The sequence below is a fragment of the Sphaeramia orbicularis genome, chromosome 12 (genome assembly GCF_902148855.1).
Source record: "Sphaeramia orbicularis chromosome 12, fSphaOr1.1, whole genome shotgun sequence".
Classification (NCBI taxonomy): domain Eukaryota; kingdom Metazoa; phylum Chordata; class Actinopteri; order Kurtiformes; family Apogonidae; genus Sphaeramia; species Sphaeramia orbicularis.
Genome location: NC_043968.1, coordinates 5375175 through 5401521, shown reverse-complemented (window position 1 = coordinate 5401521; position 26347 = coordinate 5375175). Strand labels below are relative to the sequence as shown.

Below are 26347 nucleotides of genomic sequence, written 5' to 3'. Positions count from 1 at the left end.
TTTCTGGATGGTTGTAGTTCATACTCTAAATAACTGGTTGGACAGAACCGTCCCAGTCTGTCCAAGGCTGTGTTTACTTGGTGAAAAAGGACAGACAGCTAACGTATCAAACGAAACATTTTCTGTTATCATGGTTGGAGTTTCAGTAGCAGTTCGGATTATTCTTAAACACTGGAAAACCCCTAAAGCCCCACAGTTTAAAGAATGGGTCAACAGGATGATACAGACTGTGAATAAGAATGTGTGCTTCAGAAGGTTAACAATAGGGATGGAACCACAGCAGCAGTTTGGGAGGCATTCTGGTCTGACACAACTATGACTGACAGTCAGCAGGATGACAGCTCGACTACTGCCCTCATGTATTTATTTATTTATTTATTTATTCTTCCTGAGACCTTCCACGCTTTGTAGCATTTCTTTTTGATACTTTTCAAGTATGTACAGAAGCCCTCAATGTTAACATTAAGCAACATTGTATGAATCTCGTGATCCAAGTGAAAACTCTAATAAAAACTTGAATTATAAAAAAATAAGGATGAGGATGAGGATAATATTGCAATAAATGGGGATAAATCACTTAAGGAAGATTAAGTTAGGAGAGAAATTCATTTGGGACCGGCCACAGAAGTACCACTGGGTCCTTATGGGTCATCCACACTAATGAAAACATAATACTGATCATATTCAATGACTGCTTCATACATGTTAACACACTGGTCCAGCCCTTATGCATAAACAAGCCTTTTGATTGTGTATTCAAGATGAAGGCATCTGTGTGGTTTCTCTGCTTTCCACCGAAGTTAAAATGTTTCATTTCTCATTTTCACGGTGCTTTGCCAAAAAGGTGCTTGAAAATTAACATGGCTGCCTCCAGGCCATTACTGAGTAACTTCACTTCAGTGGTAGAAACTTTTGATCTCCCTGGAAGAATCATTAAAAATGTCAGAAGATAATGTACGTGGATTATTGCCAGTGTTCAGGTCGGAGTCACTCACCTTCCTACATTCATCATCCCTGTGACCTTAACATGCAGTCAGACACATGTGCCCTGGGGCCAAACCTCTTAGTCAGGACTTTCCAGTGTATGGACTGATAAAATGCACCAACAGGCTGTTAAATCTAAGGAGCTGTGAATTAAAGCAAATGGCCAAATGTCGCATGTAAAAAACCCACATTTTTTTCCTGTAAAAACAGTATTCCAGACCTCTTGGTATAGCATCACGCAGCTACGATACGACCGATTTCAGGCGTTGATAGTCTGATTTATCAATAACGGGACTGCATAAATACTGGGAAGTTAGATCTAAAAAGGTTTTTGCCACATCCTGCACATTTTTGATTCGGAGCCCACTTGTCAACACAAAAGTTTTACACACTCAGGCAAGAATGGGCGCAGTACAAAAACACAGTGAGCCAAAGAAAACAGCCCAAGCTGTAAATGGATTCAGCTTTCTCTGTTGTTATTACCATTACCATGTGTCATCTTTTTCATGCTGCAGATTTCTGTAAGAGGGTGCGTGATAGGAGGGAAACAGAGTGTTGCACAATTATTGATGTCTTTTTGAAATGTGTCGGATGCAATGTGAGAGGTGCTGGGTTTTTTCATTGTCTTTTTTTTTTTTTAAATAATCCATCACAGCTCTCCTGGGGTCTGTCCCACCAAGCAACACCACTAAAATATCTAGATAATTTTAGTGAAAATTCTATAACATCTGGAATAATGACTGTAGTAAAATGAGCTACTCAGGATTTCACTGAACTTTGTGTTGGCCTTCATAATAATTCAGATAATCTTGTGGAAATAGAAAAAAAGGACAAAAGCAGTTAGTTTTCTATATCCTTGTATGGGAGGCAGGTAGATAGATAATTAGTCTGTATAGCTACATATACCATTACTAACCTCAATAATGACTTAATTACTTACAGTAAAGAATGTATATAAAGACAGATCCTGTGAAAGTCTTCCAAAAGTAACGCTAAAAGACCCTGGTCTCCCCTGGTGACTGACTGCAGGATAAGTCATAAATCTGGCCTCCTCATTCTTATTCTACAACCAAACTAAGAACAGAAAGTATACAACCAATAAAGTCTATTGAAATATTATTTCTGTTTTTAAACAGATTTCACGACACTGATTTATGTTCATATGATCATCTTTCTCATCAGCTTGTTTTAATACGATATCTGATGTTATAAAAGGAATGATTTATAGCTGCGAAGCCCTACTGCAGATCCCAATCCATCAGACATGTGGCTGTAAACCACAGATGAGAGAGAGAGAGAGAGAGAGAGAGAGAGAGGGGGGGGGGGGGGGGAAGAGAGACAGAGAGAGAGAAAAAGAGACAGACAGACAGACAGACAGATAGATAGATAGATAGATAGACAGATAGATGTGCCCTTATCTCTGCTGTATCGCACAGGTAACTCTACTCATTTTTGCACAGTGTGAGGTAACAGTCACACTGTCCATCTTCACATACACTGAAGGCTTTTGACTTAAATGGTTTCTTACACAAGTCAGACTAAGGCTACGTTCACACAGCGGGTCTGAATGCACAATTCTGATTTTTGGGTGAAATCAGATTTTTTTTATGTGCTTGTTCATATTACACATTAAATGCGACTTCTATCAGTTTTGAGTGTGAACTGAATGCAACCCTGAAGTGACGTGCATGCACAAAAGAGGTCCTGATGTAATACATGACCACACAGACATGCACTGTGTTTACATACATATGTTTTTCCCTCCGCTCCTCCTCCTGGGACACAGAATTGGGATGTTAGTTGTATTTCAATGATGTAAAAGTCGGATAAATGTGACCTGGTCGTTCAAACTGAAGTCACATTGTAAAATATCAGATAGGTATTAGATTTACAAATATAATACAAATAAAGTGTATTGAATTGAATCGAATTGAGATTTAGGACCACATATGAAAGTGTCCTGGGTCGGATTTGAAAAAATCAGATTTGTGCTGTTCAAACTGTCTTTAACAGATCGGATACAGGTCATATATGGACAAAAAACTTGGATTTGGACACTTCATCCTCCTTGCCTCCAGTGCCACTCACACTGGTGTATGAATGCGTATGAATGTTTGGTGGTGGTCAGAGGGGCCGTAGGCGCGAATTGGCAGCCACGCTTCTGTCAGTCTGCCCCAGGGCAACTGTGGCTACATATGTAGTTTACCACCACCAGAGGGAGAATGTGAGAGTGAATGAATAATGGATCAATTATGTAAAGCACTTTGGGTGTCTAAAAAAGCGCTACATAAAATCTAATCCATTATTATTATTATTATTATTATTTGGGCCACATTTGTCTGCAGTGTGAACACAGCCTAAATGTATCCATCTGCTTCAACTGATTTAAAAACAACTGTGTAAAATAAATGACAAAAAGGTGTATAGTACATCGACTGACCACTGGCCCACGAGGGCCTCGTTTGATCTGAGACAGGTCTGGAGTGGGTCCCATGGGTCCCATCAACCCCCTGGGACCAGGAGATCCAGGTGGCCCCGTCTGTCCTTTAAGTCCTGGAGAGCCCTGTGGTCCTGGATCTCCTAAAACCATCCAGACTGATGTTAGAAGCAGCAATCACAAGACAACAACAGATCTATGAGCAAGTACCTGGAAGTCTGGCGTGCATTTGGACCTCTTTGTATCTTACCTGGCAGACCCGGGAGACCTGGGGGCCCGGGTAAGAATAGAGGCGATGTCAAGATCTTCTCACTGGTCATTTGCTCGGGAACATCAGCACTGTTTGACAGCACGGCCATCTTAAAAAAGGACGTTGGAAAAAGTCAAAGAGTGTGAAAGCAACTAGACATAATTGAAGAGCAGAGCCAAGATCAATATATTTTCTATAACAGGAGATTTTAGATGCATTAGTGTGTAAAAAGGGCCATCAGCGCCTTCACTGCCTTAGAAAACTGGAACACTTCCACATGGATCGAACCATTCAAACTTTGTTTTATCGTTCCTTTATTGAGTCTGTTTTCTCTTTTTGCCTGGTGCCGTTGTTCGCTCAGACCTCAGTTGCACAGAAACTCACTGAATCAAACAGTCAGATGGTCCAGTCGCCTGATTGGTCAGTCCCAGTCATGTCCCTCCTCCCTGTCCACTAAACAGGTCCAGAGGATGGTTTCATCAGTTCTGAATAATGACTCCCATCCTTTAGGAGGTGAATTTCAGCTCCTTTCTTCTGGACAGAGGTTTTCAGTCCCAGGTGCAGGACACAGTGTTTATAAAAACAGTTTTGTTCCTGTCGCCGTCACTGAGCTCAAGAAAAAATAGTGACATTGCACTGTGTTTACTTACTTTAGTTATTTATTCTATTTCTTTGCTCTATTTATTATTATTGTGACTTCTAATTTTTAAATGTTATGTTCTTATCCTGGTTTTTATCCCAGACTGTTTTTATTTTCTCTGGGTTTTTATTGTGTTTTATTGCATCTTGTTTTTTTTTTATTTGATCTTATTTATTTATTTTATTCTTTTCCTTATCCGTGCTGCTGTACTGATGAATGGTGGAACACTGAGCACTTTTTGTCCTGTCTGGAAGCTCGATCCAGTACCTGCAGAATAGGTTCAATGTATGTCTTGCTGTAACACCAAAAGCAATCACCTCAACTGCAAAACAAATCTACCCACGGGTACAAATAAAGTAACCTTGAACCTTGGAAGCAGTAAAACTACAACAGCCTAAAAAGCACAGGTTTATAATTTGGCTGTCACCTCCTAAATGGTTTAACAAACAGTGATTCATAAAAGTCTTCAGTGTCACATAGAAGAGGAAAATTACACACTCAAGGGGCGACTTCAAGTAAAATTACGTTATATTTCTGCCAAACATGAAAGCCGACCTTCCATGTGCATTGAACTAGGAGCTGTAACCCAGACAGATGGAAGGCCAGGCAATCCCTCTGCATTATTCAGCACGACCAGAAGAGTTCCCGCTCAGTATGCAAAGTGGCATCCTCTGCAAGACGGTATCTTTGATCTGTCTAGAACATCATGTGGATGTGGCGTTCCCCACAGGGAAACACGTGAAATCAAAATTCCACAGCACAGCCAACAAGCATATGTGAAGAAAATTCACACAAGTGCACATGCAAACACCAAGGCTGTAGTTGACCTGCTGATGAGAATGGATTGACCTGTGACCTTTGACCTTTGGGTACAGGTGTCAAATTCATGCTGTGTTCACAACAAGGTTCTAATAGTTTTGGATTTTTCATTATAGTTTAGTTTTATCGAGTTTGGACTTTTTTTCTCTAATTCAGTTAGTTTTAATTAGTTTTTAGAGCAGGTTTGATTGTTTTTATTAGTTTTCATTTTTTTCTAAATGCTTAGTTTTAGTTTAGTTTTAGTATTACTTACCTCCGCCAGGAGGTATTGTGATCACTTTGCTTTGTGTGTTTGCGTGTTTGTTTGCATTTTTGCGTGTTTGTTTGCATGTTTGTTTGTTTGTTAGCAGGATAACTCAAAAAGTTATGGACGGATTGTCATGAAATTTTCAGGAAATGTTGATACTGGCACAAGAAAGAAATGATTAAATTTTGGTGGTGATCGGGGAAGGGGGGTCTGTCTTGGTGGAGGTCTGCGCTCTCCGAATGCTTTTCTTGTTTTAGTTGTAATTCAGTTCATTTTAATTAGTTTTTAGAGCAGGTTTAATAGTTTTTATTAGTTTTAATTTTTTTTCTAAATGCTTAGTTGTAGTTTAGTCATCTCTTTTCTCTTCTTCTCTGTCGTCGTATTCAAATAAATCCCAGACAGGACTCGGCTGCTTTCTCCCAACTTCAGTCTCCATGTTTCCAGGTAGAGTGGGGACCAGAAGACGACTGGAAACCACAAGTGAACACAAGTGACGGACTGTGAAATACCGTATGGTGCCAACAGCTAGAATTGTTAGAGCGAAATAAATCGATTTCGTATCAATCCAACATCGACAAAGACGGAAACAAAGGGATTTTTATGCGTTTTAGTTAGTTTTGTAAACACACAATACAGTTTCAGTTAGTTATGTTTTTTTCCTTTAATTATAGTTTTTATTTATTTCAGTTAACAAAAATGTTTTTTCAATTCTAGTTTTTGTCATTTCTCTAGTTTTCGTTAACGAAAATAACCTTGGTTCACAAAGGCATAACCTTCATGCAATATCAATGTGCTTTCTCCTATTCTGTAATGATACATAGTAAGCAGCGTACAGACTATTTTCATTTCACTTTTTGATATATTGACATTGAGAGAACAGCAATCTGTACAGTACAGCTGTGGGAGCACCCGGACCACACAGCTGGGAGCAATAGATCATGTTTTAGCGGTGAGAGTGTTGAGTGCCACTGTTGATAGACTCGTGCTCATATTGGTCCAGATGCCCCACTGCTGAGTTCTTCACAAACCACTAATCCAGTCCACACTTATAAAGTAATCAACCATTTGCAGTAAAGGAATTTTTTTCGGTGTCAGCGTTTTATTAGAATATAAAAAGAAATGATGCATCTCAAGAGAGTTGTAACAATCTGCCTGTTGTTGTTTCAGAAATCTGTGACACTTTGGATTTAAGGGTAATTCTTTATGTGGTGATAAAAACACTGAACACTTCTGCAGATATTTACATTTAGTTAAATCAGGCAGGTGTGGTTCAGTGCTCACTGGAGCCGCTCTATGACTTATCATAAAACCTGGAGGATTCTGTTGGGTTTCTGTAAATTGACTTAGAGTCTGGTTTTGACCAACTCTATATATAAAATGTCAAGAGATAACTTTTTTGTGATCTGGCGCTATATAAATAAAATTTGATTGATTGAGTGATTTAATTGGTTTTCCCCTGTAAGTCGCTTTGGAAAAAAGCGTCTGCCAAATGCATAAACATAAACATAAACATAAAACGACAGAGAACACAGCTGCAGGATTAGAGTGAATGAAAAACACTGACCACTACAGGTAGGTTTTACAGTCTCATTCCATTGTTTTTAAAGGTTGAACATGTGTGTGTTTTGTTATTTTCTGTTAATTTACCTTCTGTTTAAGCTGCAGGACAGACATCTTGATCTGGTGGAAATCGTCGCAGGTGGCCGAGCAGGTTTCAGCATTCATGACATTATCGGACTTCTCAAAGAGATGTACTGCTGGGAGTTTGTGGAACAAAAGGCACTTCATCAAAAAGGGTTCTCAGAAAATCATGACAAACAACAGACTACAACCTCAACTATAAAACAGAGGCACACAAAGATACAAAGAAAGACAGACAGACAGATAAACAGACAGACAGACACATACATACATACATACATAGATTTTGTTTATCCCAAACTGGGAAATTACAGTTTAATGTGTAATATTTACAGATCAACCTCATTTTCACCATGGAGAAATTTGGTGGAATTAAAAGTAAATTAAGTTTAAAACTAAATTTAGTTACATATAGTGGTGAAGTTATAAATTGGAATCACAGGGACTTACACTGTCTCTAAAAATAATAAGTCAATATTTGTTTTCTAGGATTCACTCCAGTGTCATTTGTTTTTTTGTCCTTTCTAATCAGCAGGGGTGTCACAGTACTTGAAGTAGTCCCATAATGTCACTGCACAGACTTCCTGGTTCAGGACACGGTAAAAACAGGACAAATACATTTGTCATTCACACGGCCACAGTCCATTTAGACCAGTTTAGAAACACTCCAATCCAGCGGGTGGCGGTAAATCCCCACTGCAGTAGACGGCAGTGACCCAAAAACCAAGTTACGACCCAAACCCTATGCACCGTGGCACTCCTATTAATAAAACTTTGTTTGCTAAGATAATAAGATCTCATGGCCAAACTGAAACATTATTTTCTGTTATGATGGGCTTTGATTCACAGGCCTGTATGACAGACTGCTCAACAGTCAACTCAGACTTCGAGCATTTTTTCCAATTAAACTGAAACTTGTTTAATAAAATGTTACTAATGTTACACAGCTTAGCGTCGGTGGAATGACAGTTTATGACTAAACCCAGTGAGTTCACAGAACATTTAGGAGATGAGTGACTTTGCGCCTCTGTAACACTGTGCACTTTGCAAGACATGAGTTAGCGCGGGTCACTTGACATAGACGGCAACGTGGTCTTGTAAATGTGTCAGCGCCTCAGGGAAGACTAAATCAAAACTGATTACTCACTACTGGCTCTGCTGCAAACCAGTGTAATACATATATTTCCACATTTGAACGGACTCTTCGACATTTAGCTTCACATCCCTACTCTCCTGATTTTCCAGCCACATTCCCCCTACCACCACTTCTTGTTCAGAAACCACAAAAACGTTACAGTTTCAGCAACAAACTTGCTCAATCTTGTACAAAGGGAAAACCATGTAAAACAGACTGTCCTGGTTTGTTTTAAGACTGTGCCTACTTTAAAATGCATATATTTAATGGGTGAGTGAAAGCGTCTGGACACCATTTTTCTCCACCATGTTGGAAAGCAGCGGGACATAAAGCAGGAGCGTGACTATACGTACCATGGTTTCCCACTCTCCAGCTTCTTATGAATTAAGAGTTAGTAATGGAAGAGAAACTCATGGGAGGAAGTTGCAAATCCGCACCCTCTGACCGCTTCATTGGCAACTGACTCTAGAACAAGACTCTTCGAAACCATTTGTGATGTTTCCCTCAACAGCATCCAGCAAATCAGAAAAGACCAAAAGTCATGGGGGCAGCCATGTGTTGAGGAGACGGAATTGTTCTGACATGCACAAAGACCAGGATATGTAATGATTACCAGGTGTCTGTGTTTGCACTACCCACTTCCCTGTCTCCTTCTCAGACACACACACTTAAAAACAATGTGTGGTCACCTCTATACCACGGTCACATGTGCTGTTGAATAAAAACACTATCCTCACCTCTCTCTCCTTTGGTGCAGGTTTTCCCATCATCCTCCAGAAAATACCCTTTCTCACATTCACACCTGTAGCTCCCCACGGAATTGATGCAGATCTGAGAGCACACAGTCATGTTTTTATCCGCACACTCATCAATGTCTAGACATGGCACAGAAAAAAAGAAGCAAAAGAAGATGGAGAGCAGGTAAAAACAAAGAACACAATAGGGGTTTATAATTCCAATGAGATGTAGAAAAATACATAGTTATGGTGTCAGGCCTTCAAATTAAACTGTAGGCCTTTTTGCATTGGGGAGTTTCTGCTACTGACAGTCAATGACATTCAGTGGCAACATTTGACAGAAAATCACAGAACTCATCAGTAGCTGGGTTTCCATTACAGTTTTCCACAAAATAAAAGCCATATTTCTACAATGTCAACAAAGTAGCTACTTGTAGGTGTTTCCATTGAAGAGTGTTTGGCTTCTGATGTGTGATTCTACTAAAGTCCTGTCTCATGATATGTCGTAATTCTCATAAAATACTGTACAGTAGGGCTGCACGATTTTGGCCAAAAATAAAATCCTGATTTTTCTCCTCTAAAACCTTGATTTTCGATTTCGATTTTTGGGTAAAACTACAACTACTCCATGCGTGGAAGAGACCGACCCAGGACACACTGGGGGGATTCTATCTGTGGGCTGGCCTGGGAAGGCCTGGGGATCCCCCCAGAGCTGGTGGATGTGTCTGCTGAGGCTGCTGCCCCCGCAACCTGGACCCAGATCAGAAGAAGACGGTACAGTATGGATGTGTGTGGGACAACGTAAGATGAGTGATCCCCATGCAGTTCTATTTGAAATGGGGGATCCCTGCGTGAAACCACGGCTTACGTTGGTATCACTACTGCGGGCCCATCACAGATTTAAGATCCGTGGTCATTACACGGTGGTCTGTGAAAGACCGCTCTCACAGATGGGAGGAGGAGGAGCCTACGGTAGCCCAGAGGTGCCCAGCCCAGAGATGTCAGAGAGATGAAACTAATTTGATGAGTTCCCTTTTTTAAAAATCATCCTAATTTTAAAAAATATCTGATTTCGTGGGACAAAATATGGCAGACCTTAAAAAAATAATAGGATATGAAATACCCAAATCTTGTAAGGTACTGTAACTGGGACTTTTGACAGGCGAGGTAGTTCCATAAAGAGGATCAGTACCAAATTAAAAATTGTTATCTCCAAGTAAAGAGTCCATCACAAGACTGTGGTCCAAACTAACACTCCCGACCACGGACCAGTGGACGTGCACTGTGGAGGAGATTTATGTTCTGGAGAGACTGACACAAACTGAGGCTGCAAGAGTTACATCTGGATAACAAGTGGGAAAAATGGACAAATGATAGAAGGCAGGAAGAGGACGCCGCCACCATTTCTTCTACCACCAGAAATCAAGGACATGATGATTCATCGCAAGGTTGAATACTCAACAATGTATATGTGTTTGACCTTTCCACTGCAATACTTGAAGAAAACTTTAATAAAAAATAAGTAAAAAAAAAAAAAAAAAAATCTGATTTCAGTTGAAAATCGATTAATCACGCAGCCCTACTGTATAGTTTTCGCAAGACGCTCCTTTAAGGAAGCTGAACGCACTGAGTTTGATGCCAAACCTCCACGGTGTTGGCACTGTTGTGTCGGTTCATCTACTGCTATGACAGTGACTGTCTTAAACAAAAGAAGAAGGGAATGTATAATCGTCCCAAGGCAAAGTCCTTATTTATGGCAGCAGCCATGCAGAATGGATTTTTGGGAGAGAATTGTACATCAGGAATTCACCAATAAGTTGTGGATCCAGAATTTCCGAATGCCCCGGACAGCATTTCATGGACTATGTGATGTTATTGAACCAGTTGTGGCACCAGACTTGTCCTGCCCTCAGGAAGCAGTTCTACACAATAGTGAGTATCTATTGCTCGAAACAAACTAACACCTGTTCTGAGTACAGGTCATAGGTGAGATGTTTGGAGTATGCCAAACCACCGTACACAGATGTGTGAAAATTTGCAAAATGTGCCCCCCCCCCACCCCCACCGCTTATGTCCAAGACAAGCCAGGGTTAAAGAACTTGTTGCAGCTGAAACATTAATTACTGCAGTAGTTATCCAACAGACGAATACAGTGGGGACTTGTTTTAGCAAGGCTGTGTGAATTCCCCTATTTCACAATAACTCTAACACTAAATCAGTGTTTTTCAACCTTGGGGTCAGGACCCCACGTGGGGTCGCCTGAAATTTATAGTAATTGATAAAAACAAACAAACCAAAAAAAACTAGAAGCACTCGGAGAGCGCAGACCTCCGCCAAGGCTGATCAGTGCCCCCCCGTGGGCCCCCCCACGCCAAGGAGGTTATGTTTTTGCCAGGGCTTGTTTGTTTGTTTGTCTGTCTGTCTGTTTGTCTGTCCGTTAGTGTGCAACATAACTCAAAAAGTTATGGACAGATTTTGATGAAATTTTCAGGGTTTGTTGGAAATGGGCCCCCCCGTGGGCCCCCCCACCCCCAGTCACCACCAAAATTTAATCATTTCTTCCTTATCCCATTTCCAACAAACCCTGAAAATTTCATCAAAATCTGTCCATAACTTTTTGAGTTATGTTGCACACTAACGGACGGACAGACAAACAAACAAACAGACAGACAAACAAACAAACAAACCCTGGCGAAAACATAACCTCCTTGGCAGAGGTAACAACGTACTAATAAAAAATATATGGTGAGTTGACAGAGACAATCCCAGTCCATAACAGACAAACAGTGGTTGTGAAACTGCAGCACTGTGGTTCTGTTTCTGTGTCAAATATTCATTGTGGTCAGTTTCAGATGCTGCAGCTCCTTCATAATTCATAGTTTCAGTTCTTGTTTGTTCAGTATTAATTGTCCTCCTTGTAAATCACAGCTGGACTGACCGTCCAAGGAAAGTCCCATTCTCCCTTTGTGCAGTAACCTACACCTGGATTTACTGCCTCTGTCCACAATAATAGACATTATATAGACTAAATCTCCACTAAAATTAACATTTATCTGCAACATAGTATAGCAAACTATTACATGATCAAAAACAAATTAATTTTAGCAAAAAAAATGTCCCTGTTTTGAATGGTTGGGGACGCCAGAAATTTGTGCTGTTAAAATGGGGTCACGAGCCAAAAAAGGTTGGAAACCACTGGACTGAATAAATACATGTTATTGAACCTCTTTTTAATGTTGATTAAAGTATGTACACTAAACCACAAAAGACATTTCTGAGGAAGCGTCATCATGCTCAGGTTTTGAGCAGCTCCTTACCTAGACAATAGGGCTTCTCCCGGTTCCTGTGGCGTTCACGGTCGTAGCGGTAGCCGGGGTAACAGGTGCACACCACTCGGCCAAAGTGATCCGTACACTGCTGCTCACATGGGGCACCAGTACACACATCATAGTCTACAGAAATAGAGGACACATTCAAATCAGTGCCAACTAGGGGTGTAGCGATATGAAAATTTCATATCAGGGTTATTGTGACCAAAATTATTATGGTTATCATTATTATCGCGGTATTGTTGAAATTGTGCTCAAAATGTTCAAAAGTACTAATACACACACTGAAATAATTTAACCAAGTTATATTTTGAAAAAAAAAACAAAAAAAAAAAACAAAAAAAAAACAAAAAAAACAAACAAACAAACACAACAACAAAAAATACAAAACAAATAAAGTAATTGGCAAAATGTCCCTTCTGTGTCAGAAACATTCTAGTCTTAACCCTTAGTGGTCTGAGTCTATTCTGTCTGTTTTTCAGTCCTTTTGATTTGGCCTTTATATACTATAGAAACAAATGTTTACTATACCCATGTTTGGGATCTGTTTTTTCAGTACAACTTCATCTATATCATCTGTCTATTATTTTTTCACTTTAACCTACTATAAAAACATAAAAGGCCTGAAAACACAAAAAAAAAATCAAAAATCTGATTTGAAAAATGTATATAATTTATTGCATAAATAACACACAGATGCTTAACGAACCTTTTCAAAGACTTTAAAAGTGAATATTGGTTCCAGATATTAGGTATAGAAAATTAAAATTGTAATGATTTAAAACTATACTCATATATTTGACATAAAGCAGATCTTTACATAGGCGTTTTCTCCCTAAAAGTGCGGTATCATGAGAATTAGAATTTAAACGGTAATACTAACCATCTGCAATTTTACCGCTGTTTATCGTTATACCGGTAATCGTTACATCCCTAATGCCAACACAAGAAACTCATCTCCAGTATGTCAGTTTACAGGTGCTTTCTGTCAGAACTTCAGGAAACAGTCCTGTCATGGTTAGTACACATTCAATGAGACAACAGAAAGTTTATAAACATCTGGGACACGATGGGAGAGAATTCCAAAAAATAAACAGGAATACACAAGGCTGACATGGCAACAGTTTGGCACATTTCCCTACCTTCAGGAATGCACTGGCCCAACACAAACTTGAAGCCTTTGCAGCATTTCTTTCTGTAAAATATCAAATGGAGATGAGCTTACAAAACAAACTGAACATAACTTCAACTTTAACACAGTAGGTCTCCACATCACACATGGAGTGAGTCATGTTCTACCATAATGTTACGAGAAAATACAGAATCTGGTGGAATCCAAAGATTTGCTCTGTTTTTGCAATTGTGTTGCTAATGTGGGAAACATTTCCATGAAGTTAAATGCAGCCAGACTCCACACACACACACACACACACACACACACACACACACACACACACACAGGCTTGTTGTGGCCTAATGGTTCAGGTCTGATGATCCTCCTCTGAATTATCCTGTTTAAATTTCTTTGTCAATTTAGTACATGACTCCATAACGTTTCAGCTTTTTTATTTTCTGCTTAATTTATTACCTCTGCCAAGGAGGGTCTGTTTTTGCCAGGGTTTGTTTGTTTGTTGGTTAGTTAGCAACATAACTGAAAAATTTATGGATGGATTTTGATGAAATTTTCAGGAAATGTTGATACTGGCACAAGGAACAAATTATTCAATTTTGGGAATGATCCAGATCACTGTCTGGATCCAGGAATTTTTAAAAGGATTCTTTATCATTGGGAGAAAGAGATATTTTCAACATATGTATGTGGAACTCCACAAAGTGCTTGGTTAAAAAAAAAAAAAAAAAAAAAAAAATACAAAATACAAAATACAAAATAAGTTCCCAACAGGTTCTACAAGATATTGAAGACTGATCTGGATCCTCACAAAATTCTGGATACTATGATCCAGAACAGGAAAAAAATAGTGGAGTTTTGGAATTTTCATTACCATTTTTGTTTGTCTGTGTGCAAGATAACTCAAAAAGTTATGGAAAGATTTGGAGGAAATTTTCAGGAAATGTTGATACTGGCACAAGGAACAAATGATTAAATTTTGGCTGTGATTTTGGGGGAGGTCTGCACTCTCTGAGTGCTTTTCTAGTTAATTTAATTTATCTACCTTTATTTGACCGGGAAGTCCCATTGAGATTAAAAATGTCTTGACCTGGCCAAAGTAGCAGCTGTACAAAGTCCAAACTATATCAAACACATAGATGAGACACAATGAGCAATAAAACAAAAGAATACTTATTCAACCATAATGGCCTCTCAAAAAAAAAAAAAAATGGTGACCTTCCCCCTTCACTGCATTCTCCATGATACTTTTAAAATTATTAACAGAGATGAATGTTTGTAGTTTAAATTCGTCATATGTTGCTAAACCCACTTTTCTTCGTCTGTGCTTCATTTCTTTGTGTATTTGGACCCTAATAGTTCAGACAGTTTGAATTTGAACCCTTCAGCTGCTGCAAAACTATCTTTAGAGTCATTCCGGTAAAATTCGAGTGGATTTCTACAACCCCTTTTAATTCCTGCTTAATTTGTTACGTTTTATAACTAGTTACGTCTCGCCATCTGCACATATTAGGTCCAGACTTCCAATGAACATTTCTCCAGTTCGACATAATTGTTTGTCAGCAGCAGTGGTTGTAGTAAAAACTGAAAATATGTCCAAACTGGGAGCTGATTACCTAAAATGTTCAGCTGTTGGTTGTATTAACAAAAACAAGTGGCCGAATGGGACAGAAAGCACGGTCAACAACCTGGTGGGGGCGGGGCCTGAAGTGTCTCCTGTGCATTTAAAGGGCCAGCGCTCAAAACCACCTTTCTGGTGTCATTACTCAGAAATAGGGTTGAAGATGGACCTGTGGAGCAAGGTTATTATCGTTAACGAAAACTAACGAAATGACAAAAACTAGAACTGAAAAAATATTTTTGTTAACTGAAATAAATAAAAAAAACTATAATTAAAAGAAAAAAACGATAGCTGAAACTGTATTGTGTGTTTACAAAACTAACGAAAATGTATAAAAATTATGGATAAAATTCCCTTCGTTTTCGTCTTTGTCAATGTTGGATTGATACGAAATTGATTTCTTTGTCTCTCTCAGTTTTCTGTGCAAGTCATACATGCACTCTAACATTTTATTAGTTGTCACATGGGCTGTCAGAAACAGATTTTATTCATCCTAAATGGTTTACATGTGTGCATGTGAGAGAGATAAATATAAGAGTAAAGAGAAAACACAAAGGAACAAACTAAAACGTACTCTCCCTCACATCTCTTCTCACCACATCTGTGTTAAGTTTCATTAATTCCATCTCCATGATAACATTATTGTTAAAATATTTAATCAATGTGAGTCACATCATCGTGAGGTATTATTCCTTCCCTCCTCACATTCGGCTCTTGGAAAAGTGTTAGCAGGTGTTGCTTTCTAACAGGAGGCGATAAAAAATCCAATTACACTATGAAGTCATGGCAATACAGTACCGACTGGCTGTCTTTGATAGTGACGCTGTAAAAAGATCACACTGTAATGCTTTACAGCCTTTATTCAGCAGCAGTTAAAATGACAGGGGCCATTTTCCACCAGGTCTGTCCTAGAATTACACATAATGACTGTTCCTTCTCTTCTCCAGATCAAGGTTCTTATCATTAACAAAAACTAACGGAATGACAAAAACTAGAATTGAAAAAATATTTTCATTAACTGAAATAAATAAAAACTGTAATTAAAAGAAAACAAACATAACTAACTGAAACTGTATTGTGTGTTTAGAAAACTAACTAAAACAGATAAAAATTATGGATAAAATTCCCTTCGTTTTCATTTTTGTCAATGTCGATTTATTTCAAAGTTTGTTTTGAGATATTTTGATTTTTTAATTTTTAACAAATTTGATTGAAATATTAAAAATTTGATGACACAGTGGCGCAGTGGGGGTGGGACCTTTCTGTAGATTCTCTCCAGGTACTCTGGCTTCCTCCCACCATCCAAAGACATGCACTGATTGGTTCATCTAAATTGCCCATACGTGTGGATGTGAGAGTGATTGGTTGTTTGTCTCTACATTTCAGCCCTGCAATGAACTAGTGACATGTCAAGGGTGTACCCTGCCTTCACCCATAAGTAGCTGGGATCAAGGTATTATTGTTAATGAAAACTAACAAAATGACGAAAACTAGAACTGAAAAAAACATTTTCGTTAACTGAAATAAATAAAAACTAGAATTAAAAGAAAAAAAAAACATAACTAACTGAAACTGTATTGTGTGTTTACAAAACTAACTGAAATGGATAAAAATTATGGATCAAATTCCCTGCGTTTTCGTCTTTGTCAATGTCAGATTGATGTTAAATGGATTTCTTTGTCTCTCTCAGTTTTCTGTGCTGTCTCCATACGACACTTTTTGCTCCGTCACTTGTGTTCACTTGTGGTTTCCAGTCGTCTTCTGGTCCCCACTCTACCTGGAAACATGGAGACTAAAGTTGGGAGAAAGCAGCAGAGTCCTGTCTGGGATTTATTTGAATATGACGACAGAGAAGAAGAGAAAAGAGACCACTGAACTAAAACTAAAACTAAACTGAAACTAAGCATTTAGAAAAAAATGAAAACTAATAAAAACTATCAAACCTGCTCTAAAATCGAATTAAAATGAACTGAATTAGAGAAAAAAAGTCAAAACTAAATAAAACTATAATGAAAATCCAAAACTATTAGAACCTTGCTCCAGATCCATGACCAGATCAAAAAAAATACAGAACTGATACTATCATTGTTTTTTGTTAACAGCATTACGCAAAATGACTTATCTTTGCTCAACTAGGTTACCCACGGCAACAAAGAAACTTCCTCCTAAATCATCTGGAGAAATGAATGGAAAGACACATGAGGAAATCATTTGAATTAATGCTGTGGTTAAGTAAGAAAAGAACAAAATGTTATCCAACAATGCCTAAACTGACAGATTAATGATAGATTGGTGATATCTTTTTCTTACATGGACCATTAAAGTCTTAGAACATAATGAGTGTGTTGTCCAGTAAAATGTACTGGAACCAGGGATCTCTTCATCCACTATTCCTTTCTCGTGCTATATAAAGACATTTTCTGTTTTTCCTCTACTTTCTTCATGAACCAAATGAACTATCCAAGAAAAAAAAACTTGTGGGTTTTGAAAAAAAAAGAACGCATCATTACAGATACATTATCCTGCTAAAACAAAATAAATCCCTGAGTCTGCAACACTGTCTAGATTTAACTGCTTTTACAGTCATTTTATCCTTGACATTATGAAGGGGACAGGATATACAGGGCATCCACGCCATTATTCAGTTACACAAGTGAGTCTTCGGCCATAAGCACCCCCCATCCGCTAAAGGAAGAATATGAACCTTCAAATCCATTATCTATATTATATACTCAACACTGCAGATCCCACAGGTATAGTTAAAACAGAGGAGCAGCAATTCAGCACTCAGCAGACCCTTCAAATGGTGAATACAGGACGCAAGTGTTTAACGGACCGTATATAAAGGAAGTGGCATTTGTCTGTGTTTATTGTAACTGGAGAGACGTTAGAGGAGCACTGACACACTAGAACAGAACACAGAGGAAGAGGAACATGATTCATATATTGAATATAGGGATGTAACAATATGAAAATTTCATATCGTGGTTATTGTGACCAAAATTATCACGGTTATCATTATTATTATTGTTGAAATTGTGCTCAAAATGTTCAAAAAGTACTAATACACACACTGAAATAATTTAACCAAGTTGTATTTTGAAAAATAAATAAATAAATAAATAAATAAATAAAATAGGCACAATGTACTTTCTGTTGCAGAAACATTCAAATATTAACATGTAAACATCAAACATGTGCGTTAAAGATGGAACCTTATGGACACTGTTTGACCATTTTCCATCAAGTTTGAGTTGTTTTAGTTTCTTTTTCAGAGATGGATAGACATTGCAAACTGGCACGCACGCCTGGAATACTGTTGCTTCTCCAGGAAATGTGCAGTACCGTGAGTTTTCAAAGTGTGGTAATCAAACACAGTTATCATGATAATTAGAATTTAAACGGTAACACTAACCGTCGGGAATTTTACCGCGGTTTATCGTTATACTGGTAATTGTTACATCCCTAATTGTATATAGTTTATAATCTGGTTGAATTGAATATTAAGAAACAGAATAATTGAAGCCATCAAGATATCAAATGATTAGATTAGATAGAACATTATTGATCCTTTGGGCCAAACCCTCAGGAAATTGAGGTTCCCATAGTATACAGTATATTCCAATATTATATTCCAACACCGCATATACACACAAGAAATCCTGCAAGAAAATAGCTAAACAATAACTCAAAGAAAAGAAAACAGTACTGAAAACTAGAAAAGCACTCGGAGAGCGCAGACCTCTGCCAAGGCAGATCAGTGGGCCCCTGTGCCCCCCCAACCCCCGATCATCACCAAAATTTAATCATTTGTTCCTTGTGCCAGTATCAACATTTACTGAAATTTTCATCCAAATCCATCCAGAACTTTCTGAGTTATCTTGAACACACACAGACAAACAGAAAAAACAGACAAACCAATGCCGGCAAAAACATAATCGCCTTGGTGGAGATAAAAACAGGCAATTAGCAAGTGGCAAGGTGGCACTACTACTACTACTAATAATAATAATAAAAATAATAAATACAATTTTTAATAATCACAGCATAAAAGTTATAATAAGGTGGTAACAGTAATTGGCATAACGATATATACTCCTACTCCTACTACTACTACTACTACTAATAATAATAAGTAGCGGTAAGAAAGCTAAATTACCAGCAACACAAAAACAAACCTTCCACACTGGAATCAGACTACCTGTGACAGTTCTGACCTTATTTGTTGGATTCAACACAGATCTTTAGTGCAGCTTCTGACAACACAAACTGTGCAGAAATGAAGGTGATTTAAAGCAAATGCTGTAAGGGTTCTTTAATCCGTTTTGTTAAAGTAGTAGCTGTTTCTAGGTTATAATGTCACCTTTTTCCCCTTTTTTACAGAGCTTGTAAAATGAAAACAACAAAACAGGCCTTTTTACACCAGACTGTGCATCAACAGCTGTTACTAATAAAACAAACAGATCTGTGTCCATGTTATCATTTATACCTGGGCCTTTCCAGTTGTGTCTTTAATGAAAAGCAGTAATGTTGTTTAATACATTTATTAATTTAACATGGATGGATTGTAAAATTGTCCCATGGCCTTTTGGACCATATGAAATCTTTTGGTGTTTGTGGGTGGGACAGGCGACGCCTCAGACACCCTCAGAGAGTTGATCTGAGGACAGTTTTCCTGCATGAGCCTATATTTCATGTCAACATAACATCCTCATAAGACAGAAGGCACTTATCCCAAATAACCAGCTTAGGAAAAATAACCAGACTTCAATGAACAATCATGAGAAAACAAACATCTACGTTCAGCTTTAGCGTGTCATGAAAGAAGGAACAACATCCCACGGTAACCGGATCCATATCTGTGCTGAAGTTCATTTTCACAGGACTGTTTACTTGTTCATTACATTTTAATTCAACGCACAGCTCATTAGTTTAAGCACTGGAGTCTTTCATAAATGCTTTAGCTCCTTCAATAACTGAGCAAACAAGTCTAAACCCTTAGTACTATTTGGTTGCAGATTAAAATACTTTTAAACAGATAATTACAGCATTTAAGGCACATTTTCCATGTTGTCAATTGATTTAATTTGAAGTGGTTCATTTGTTATGTTGTCCCTCTGATAACCTTTTATGTTTTGACACATGCTGATGTGAAAACAGACAGAGCAGGAGAGGCAGACACCCAGGACGGAGATGGCAGCGATATGACCTGTCTGTCTACAAGTTAAAACAACATGCCCAGGAAAGACTCTTGTTGATGGATACTGAGCTGAAGGTCAACACACCAAAGCAATGAAATAACCTGAAAGCAACAACATGAAATATAGCCTGGGAGTAGAGAGCCTGTCAAGAAGGAAAGCCACGACCAGATAAAAGTCTGACAGAAGAAGGATTTAGGATATTCTTATTTCATACCAGATGTACAGGTATATGGACAAGTATGTCCTAGAAAATCAATACAATCAGGAAATTTCTCATATTTGCCTAAATTTAACTTTTTCTTTTTAAACGGCGTGGCTTAAAATGCTACTTTTCATAGTTTTTTGACGACTGGCATGTGTTGAAACTGGTTAATCCTGTAATCAGTGCTTGTGTTCTAAATGCACCTCTCCAGAATGTTAAGTGTTTAAGCTGCTTGGTTTATATCTGCACCAGTTAACTGGTGTTTACGAATGCAATGTGTACAGTACAGATTATCTGTAGTGCAACCTGATAAGGTCCACCGATGCTGAAATAGAAAAAACACTGGAATCTTTCCACTCTGTTTACGCGTGAACTGCATGATTCATTTGATTGATTGTTCAAGGTTGGAGGTAGGGATGTAATGATGTGAAAATTTCAGATCACGGTTACTGTGACCAAAATTATCACAGTTATCATTATTATCACGGTATTATTGAAATGTGCTCGAAATGTTCAAAAAGTACTAATACACACACTGAAATAATTTAACCAAGTTGTATTTTGAAAAGAACCCCCCCCCCCCCCCCCAAAAAAAAAAAAAAAACCAAACAAAATAATAGGCACAATGTACTTTCTGTTGGCAGAAACATTCAAATATGAACATTTTCATTTTCATTTATTTATTCATTCCAATCTAAATGATTGGAATGGAGCAGAATGAAGAAAACTTCTAATACCTGCCCCTTAATTCAAACATCTGCTTACAACAGATATGTCGCCGTTACAACTATTACAGTAAACAGATTACATAATAGTCAATGCAAATAAAACTAGAAAAGCACTGAGATCGCAGACCTCCGCCAAGACAGATGTGCCCCCCCCCGATCACCACCAAAATTTTATCATTTCTTCCTTGTGCCAGTATCATTTCCTGAAAATTTCATGAAAATCCATCCATAATTTTTTGAGTTATCCTGCTAACAAACAAACAAAGCAAAGTGATCAAGATACCTCCTAGCAGAGGTAACAAATCCAAAATCCATATCCACATGTAAACATCAAACATACAAATGCACATTAAAGATGGCACCTTATAGCCACTGTTTGACCATTTTCCAGATCAAGTTTGAGTTGAAAGTGCAGTAATCAAACACAGTTATCATGATAATTAGAATTTAAACGGTAATACTAACCATCAGGAATTTTACCGCCGTTTATCGTTATACAGGTAATCGTTACATCCCTAGTTGGAGGTAACTTTTCGGACAAATTTTTGCTTTTACATCCTAAATTTTAAAACAAATATCTATGTGTATTTTCTAGTCTTTACTTATATTTCAATCTAAATGGAACAATGATGCATAGAAATGATCTTTCCTTGGTGTACCCATCAGTGTGTATCAATGTATGAACAAATGACACAAAGACAAGAAGGGGAGACTGAGCTGCAGAGAAGAGGCACCATAACCCTTTAAGTTCATGTTTTACTTCTAATGTTTTTTTTTTTTATTTTATGGTAGTGTTTATTATTATGTACTGTAAAATATTAATATAGCATGAGGTTTAGTTAGTTTTGCATAGAAACAGATAGTAAAAGTGTCCTGCAAAGGTCTCCTCTGTACTTTTATGTTTTCAGTTCAGTGAACGTACATGAGTGAATAATGTGTGTAATTTAGCCAACTCTAATTACTCAAAAGCAAACATTCCACCTCTGCTACACTCAGCTGAACAGCAAATAGGATCAATGTCCCTGTAGCTCTCTGGCATGTTCCATCAAGTATCAATAACAACTTGAATTTGCGAGGTTGTCAGGTTTTGCCGCTATATTAGACTCAACTGATCAAGCATCCAATAGAAGTGGGTGGTACTTTCACTGGAGGAGTACTCAACTAATTACATGAAAGTCCACATATGACTTTCAATTAGTGATCAATAGTAGTTATACTGATATCTGGAACCATTTCTATGTTTTAATCCATCAAATTATGGCCCATTATGAGTAAAGGCATTTTTTTAGTATTTCAGAAATTCATCAACAATTAAAATATCAAAATTTGTCAAAACTGTGAACACATTTTTTAGACATTGTCCCAAGAAAGCTACACAAAAAATTTGAAATTAATGTGACCTATTGTTGAAATCTGGTGACCTTGAGTATGACCCTTCAAGGTCACTCAAGGTCACAGGTCATGGACCCAAATGAAAGTCCATATTTGACTTCCTATCAGTGCTCAATAATAACTATACTGATATCTCGACTCATTTCTATGCAACAAGACATCAAATTGTGACCCATTATAAGGAAATGCAAATTTTTAATATTCATTCACTCATTTTCTGAACCCGCTTTATCCTCACTAGGGTCACTAAAGCCTATCCCAGCCAAGGTTCTAATAGTTTTGGATTTTTCATTCTAGTTTAGTTTTATTTAGTTTGGACTTTTTTTTTCTCCAATTCAGTTCATTTTAATTCGTTTTTAGAGCAGGTTTGATAGTTTTTATTAGTTTTCATTTTATTCTAAATGCTTAGTTTTAATTTAGTTGTAGTTTAGTGGTCTCTCTTCTCTTCTTCTCTGTGGTCGTATTCAAATAAATCCCAGACAGGACTCTGCTGCTTTCTCCCAACTTTAGTCTCCATGTTTCCAGGTAGAGTGGGGACCAGAAGACGACTGGAAACCACAAGTGAACACAGTGACGGAGCAAAAAGTGTCGTATGGAGACAGCACAGAAAACTGAGAGAGACAAAGAAATCCATTTAACATCAATCTGACATTGACAAAGACCAAAACGAAGGGAATTTGATCCAGAATTTTTATCTGTTTTAGTTAGTTTTGTAAACACACAATACAGTTTCAGTTAGTTATCGTTTTTTCCTCTTAATTATAGTTTTTATTTATTTCAGTTAATGAAAATGTTTTTCAATTCTAGTTTTCATCATTTTGTTAGTTTTCGTTCACAATAATAACCTTGATCCCAGCTACTTATGGGTGAAGGCAGGGTACACCCTTGACATGTCACTAGTTCATTGCAAGGCTGAAATGTAGAGACAAACAACCAATCACTCTCACATCCACACGTACGGGCAATTTGGATGAACCAATCAGTGCATGTCTTTGGATGGTGGGAGGAAGCCAGAGTACCTGGAGAGAATCTACAGAAAGGTCCCACCCCGACTGCGCCATCGTGTCACCAAAATTTTTAATATTTCAATCAAATTTGTTAAAAATTCAAAAATCAAAATATCTCAAAACAAACTTTGTAGACATTGTCCCATGGATGCATTTAAAAAAATTTAAATGAATCTGACCAGTAGTTTCGTCAGAGAGGATGTTTGAAATTATTAATATTGACAACGATGAAGACGAAGATGATGCTGGACACAGCGCCTTCATGATAGCTCCAGGCCTATCAGCCGGTCAGATAAACACACATTACTAGGTAATAGCTGAAGGATACTGACTATTACCAGAATACAAAAAATAATACTGTATGACTACAAAACAATCTTACCAGTATATCCAGTATTTTATTTTTATAATCTCCAGCTGCTTCTCTGAGCCTCAGCATCTTCATAGCAACAGCCAAAGATACAAAGATCCTGTGCACGCGTGTTATTTGCCCATGTACCAAATGCAAATAGGCAAACAGATTCAAAACACATGTGAATGTCATCAATATTCATGGTGTACGAGTGAAGGAACAAGGGGGAACGATATCCCAAATGCATTCATGACACGTAACTACACGAATTTCAATGAGGAAAATTTGCACAATCACATGCCACACACACACACACACGCGCACACACACACACACACACACACACACACACACACACACACACACACACACACACTACTCAGTGTGTGGTACAGCTGACTTTTCCCTTTACATTTTAGCGCTGTGCAGAATGATAAAGACATTGGAGACAATCTGAATGTTTTGCCACCTGTGCCTCTTTTCACCTAAAGGGTATTTCATTTTGCCAGGCATCCATATCATTTTACAGCACCCCCCCCCCAAAATCTAGACATAGATTAGTCTGACCTCAGTTGCCCAGGTTAACCATAAGTACTCTAATTACCTTATAAACAAAAGACCTCCCCCTGAACCAACATGTTAGTCTGTCTTCATCTTAGACTAAAACTACGATGCAACCATTCAGAAGTTAAAGCATCAAGAAGCACACGGTGCAGACACGACAAAAAAGCAACAGATGCATAAATATCAATATTAACCTGAGATAGTCTGTTCATCATCATATGTCAGCAAGCTCTGCATTCTCACACACAGACACAGCTGTGCCACAACTAGGGATGTAACGATTACCAGTATAACGATAAACGGCGGTAAAATTGCAGACAGTTAGTATTACCGTTTAAATTCTAATTCTCATGATAACTGTGTTTGATTACCGCACTTTTAGGGGAAAAAAACCTATGTAAAGATCTGCTTTTATGTCAAATATTTGAGTATAGTTTTAATTTATTACAATTTTAATTTTCTATACCTAATATTTGGAACCAATATTCACTTTTAAAGTCTGTGAAAAGGTTCGTTAAACATCTGTGTGTTATTTATGCAATAAATTATATACATTTTTCAAATCAGATTTTATATATATTTGTTGTGTTTTTTGTCTTTTTATGTTTTTATAGTAGGGTAAAGTGAAAAAATAATAGACAGATGATCTAGATGAAGTTGTGCTGAAAAAACAGATCCCAAACATGGGCATAGTAAACATTTGTTTATATAGTATATAAAGGCAAAATCAGAAGTACTGAAAAACGGACAAAAAAGGCTCAGACCACTAAGGGTTAATATTTGACTGTTTCTGCCAGGAGAAAGTACATTGAGCCAATTATTTCATTTGTTTTTATTTGTTGTTTTTTTTCCAAAATACAACTTGGTTAAATTATTTCAGTGTGTGTATTAATACTTTTTGAAAATTTTGAGCACAATTTCAACACCGCGATAATAATGATAACCGTGATAATTTTGGCCACAATAACCATGATATGAAATTTTCATATGGTTCCATCCCTAGCCACAACACATTTAGTGTGTTCAGGGGTGACTTATTTCAATAACACTGCACCCAATAATTCACAACACATCTGCATTCCAAATAGCAGAAAACAGTAATCAAAGCAAAGGGCAAAACTTTACACTGATTATTAATTAGCCTGCCAGTAGATCTACTTTATAATTAGTAAATAAGTGCACATAATAGTGCATCTATCAGTAGAAATATGACGTAAAAACACTGAAAACTGATTAACACAGTAAACAGAAGTGCAATTTCATTGCACAACTGGAGTAATGACAATAGAGCCTCTTCTATTCTATTCTATTGTTCATTATTTTCTGTTTTAAGTTACAGATGGACTTTGTATAATGTTAATAATTATTACCTGAGCTTCAGTTATGTGGTAGAAACATTCTCAAAGGCCTAATTTAATTTTTTACATATTATGTACATATCAGAGTTTGGATTTTTTTCACTTTTACTGCAGTAAACAACAAGAATTATATCTACTTTTATCAGTCTTTTTTATTTATTAAACAAGTACCTGTACTGTGCCCTTTTACCACCTCTGCCCACCATGATGGAAATAGTTGATAATATACAACATATAAATCCAATGACATAGCTATACTTTCATTGCCACATAGAATTGCTGACCTTTACCACAAAGCTTTTGTGCAGTTCTGTCCTGCTGCCTGTAGGGGCACTAATTCATAATCCTGTATAGACAAACACTCCGACGTTGTGTTGGAAGTCAAAGGCAATTGAAATATACAGCTACTATAAGGCAATGAGCACCATCCCCAACTTGGAAGTGGATCCACTGTTCTAATATCTTAAAGCTGTGATACCACTGACACCCACTAGCTCGTAGCTCCCACAGAATTACACTGAATATGTTTGTAAAATACTAGGCCAGTGAGGGGGGCAGGGTCTGCTGTATGTGT

At 37.6% G+C, this 26347-nt stretch overlaps 1 protein-coding gene across 3 annotated transcripts in view; it reads right to left on the bottom strand.

Moving 5' to 3' along the window:
- The window catches only part of ccbe1 (collagen and calcium binding EGF domains 1), a 103912-nt gene that overhangs the window by 37589 nt on the left and 39976 nt on the right, over positions 1–26347 (bottom strand). For 2 of the 3 annotated variants that reach the window (XM_030149521.1, XM_030149519.1), the window contains exons 3-8: positions 13362–13414; positions 12208–12342; positions 8891–9028; positions 7025–7134; positions 3672–3780; positions 3425–3564 (exon numbers count right to left, since the gene is read on the bottom strand). In XM_030149521.1, coding sequence (XP_030005381.1) covers positions 3425–3564; positions 3672–3780; positions 7025–7134; positions 8891–9028; positions 12208–12342; positions 13362–13414 — 685 coding nt within the window. The remainder of the gene's footprint in view (positions 1–3424; positions 3565–3671; positions 3781–7024; positions 7135–8890; positions 9029–12207; positions 12343–13361; positions 13415–26347) is intronic. The other variant, XM_030149522.1, reaches the window with a different exon arrangement.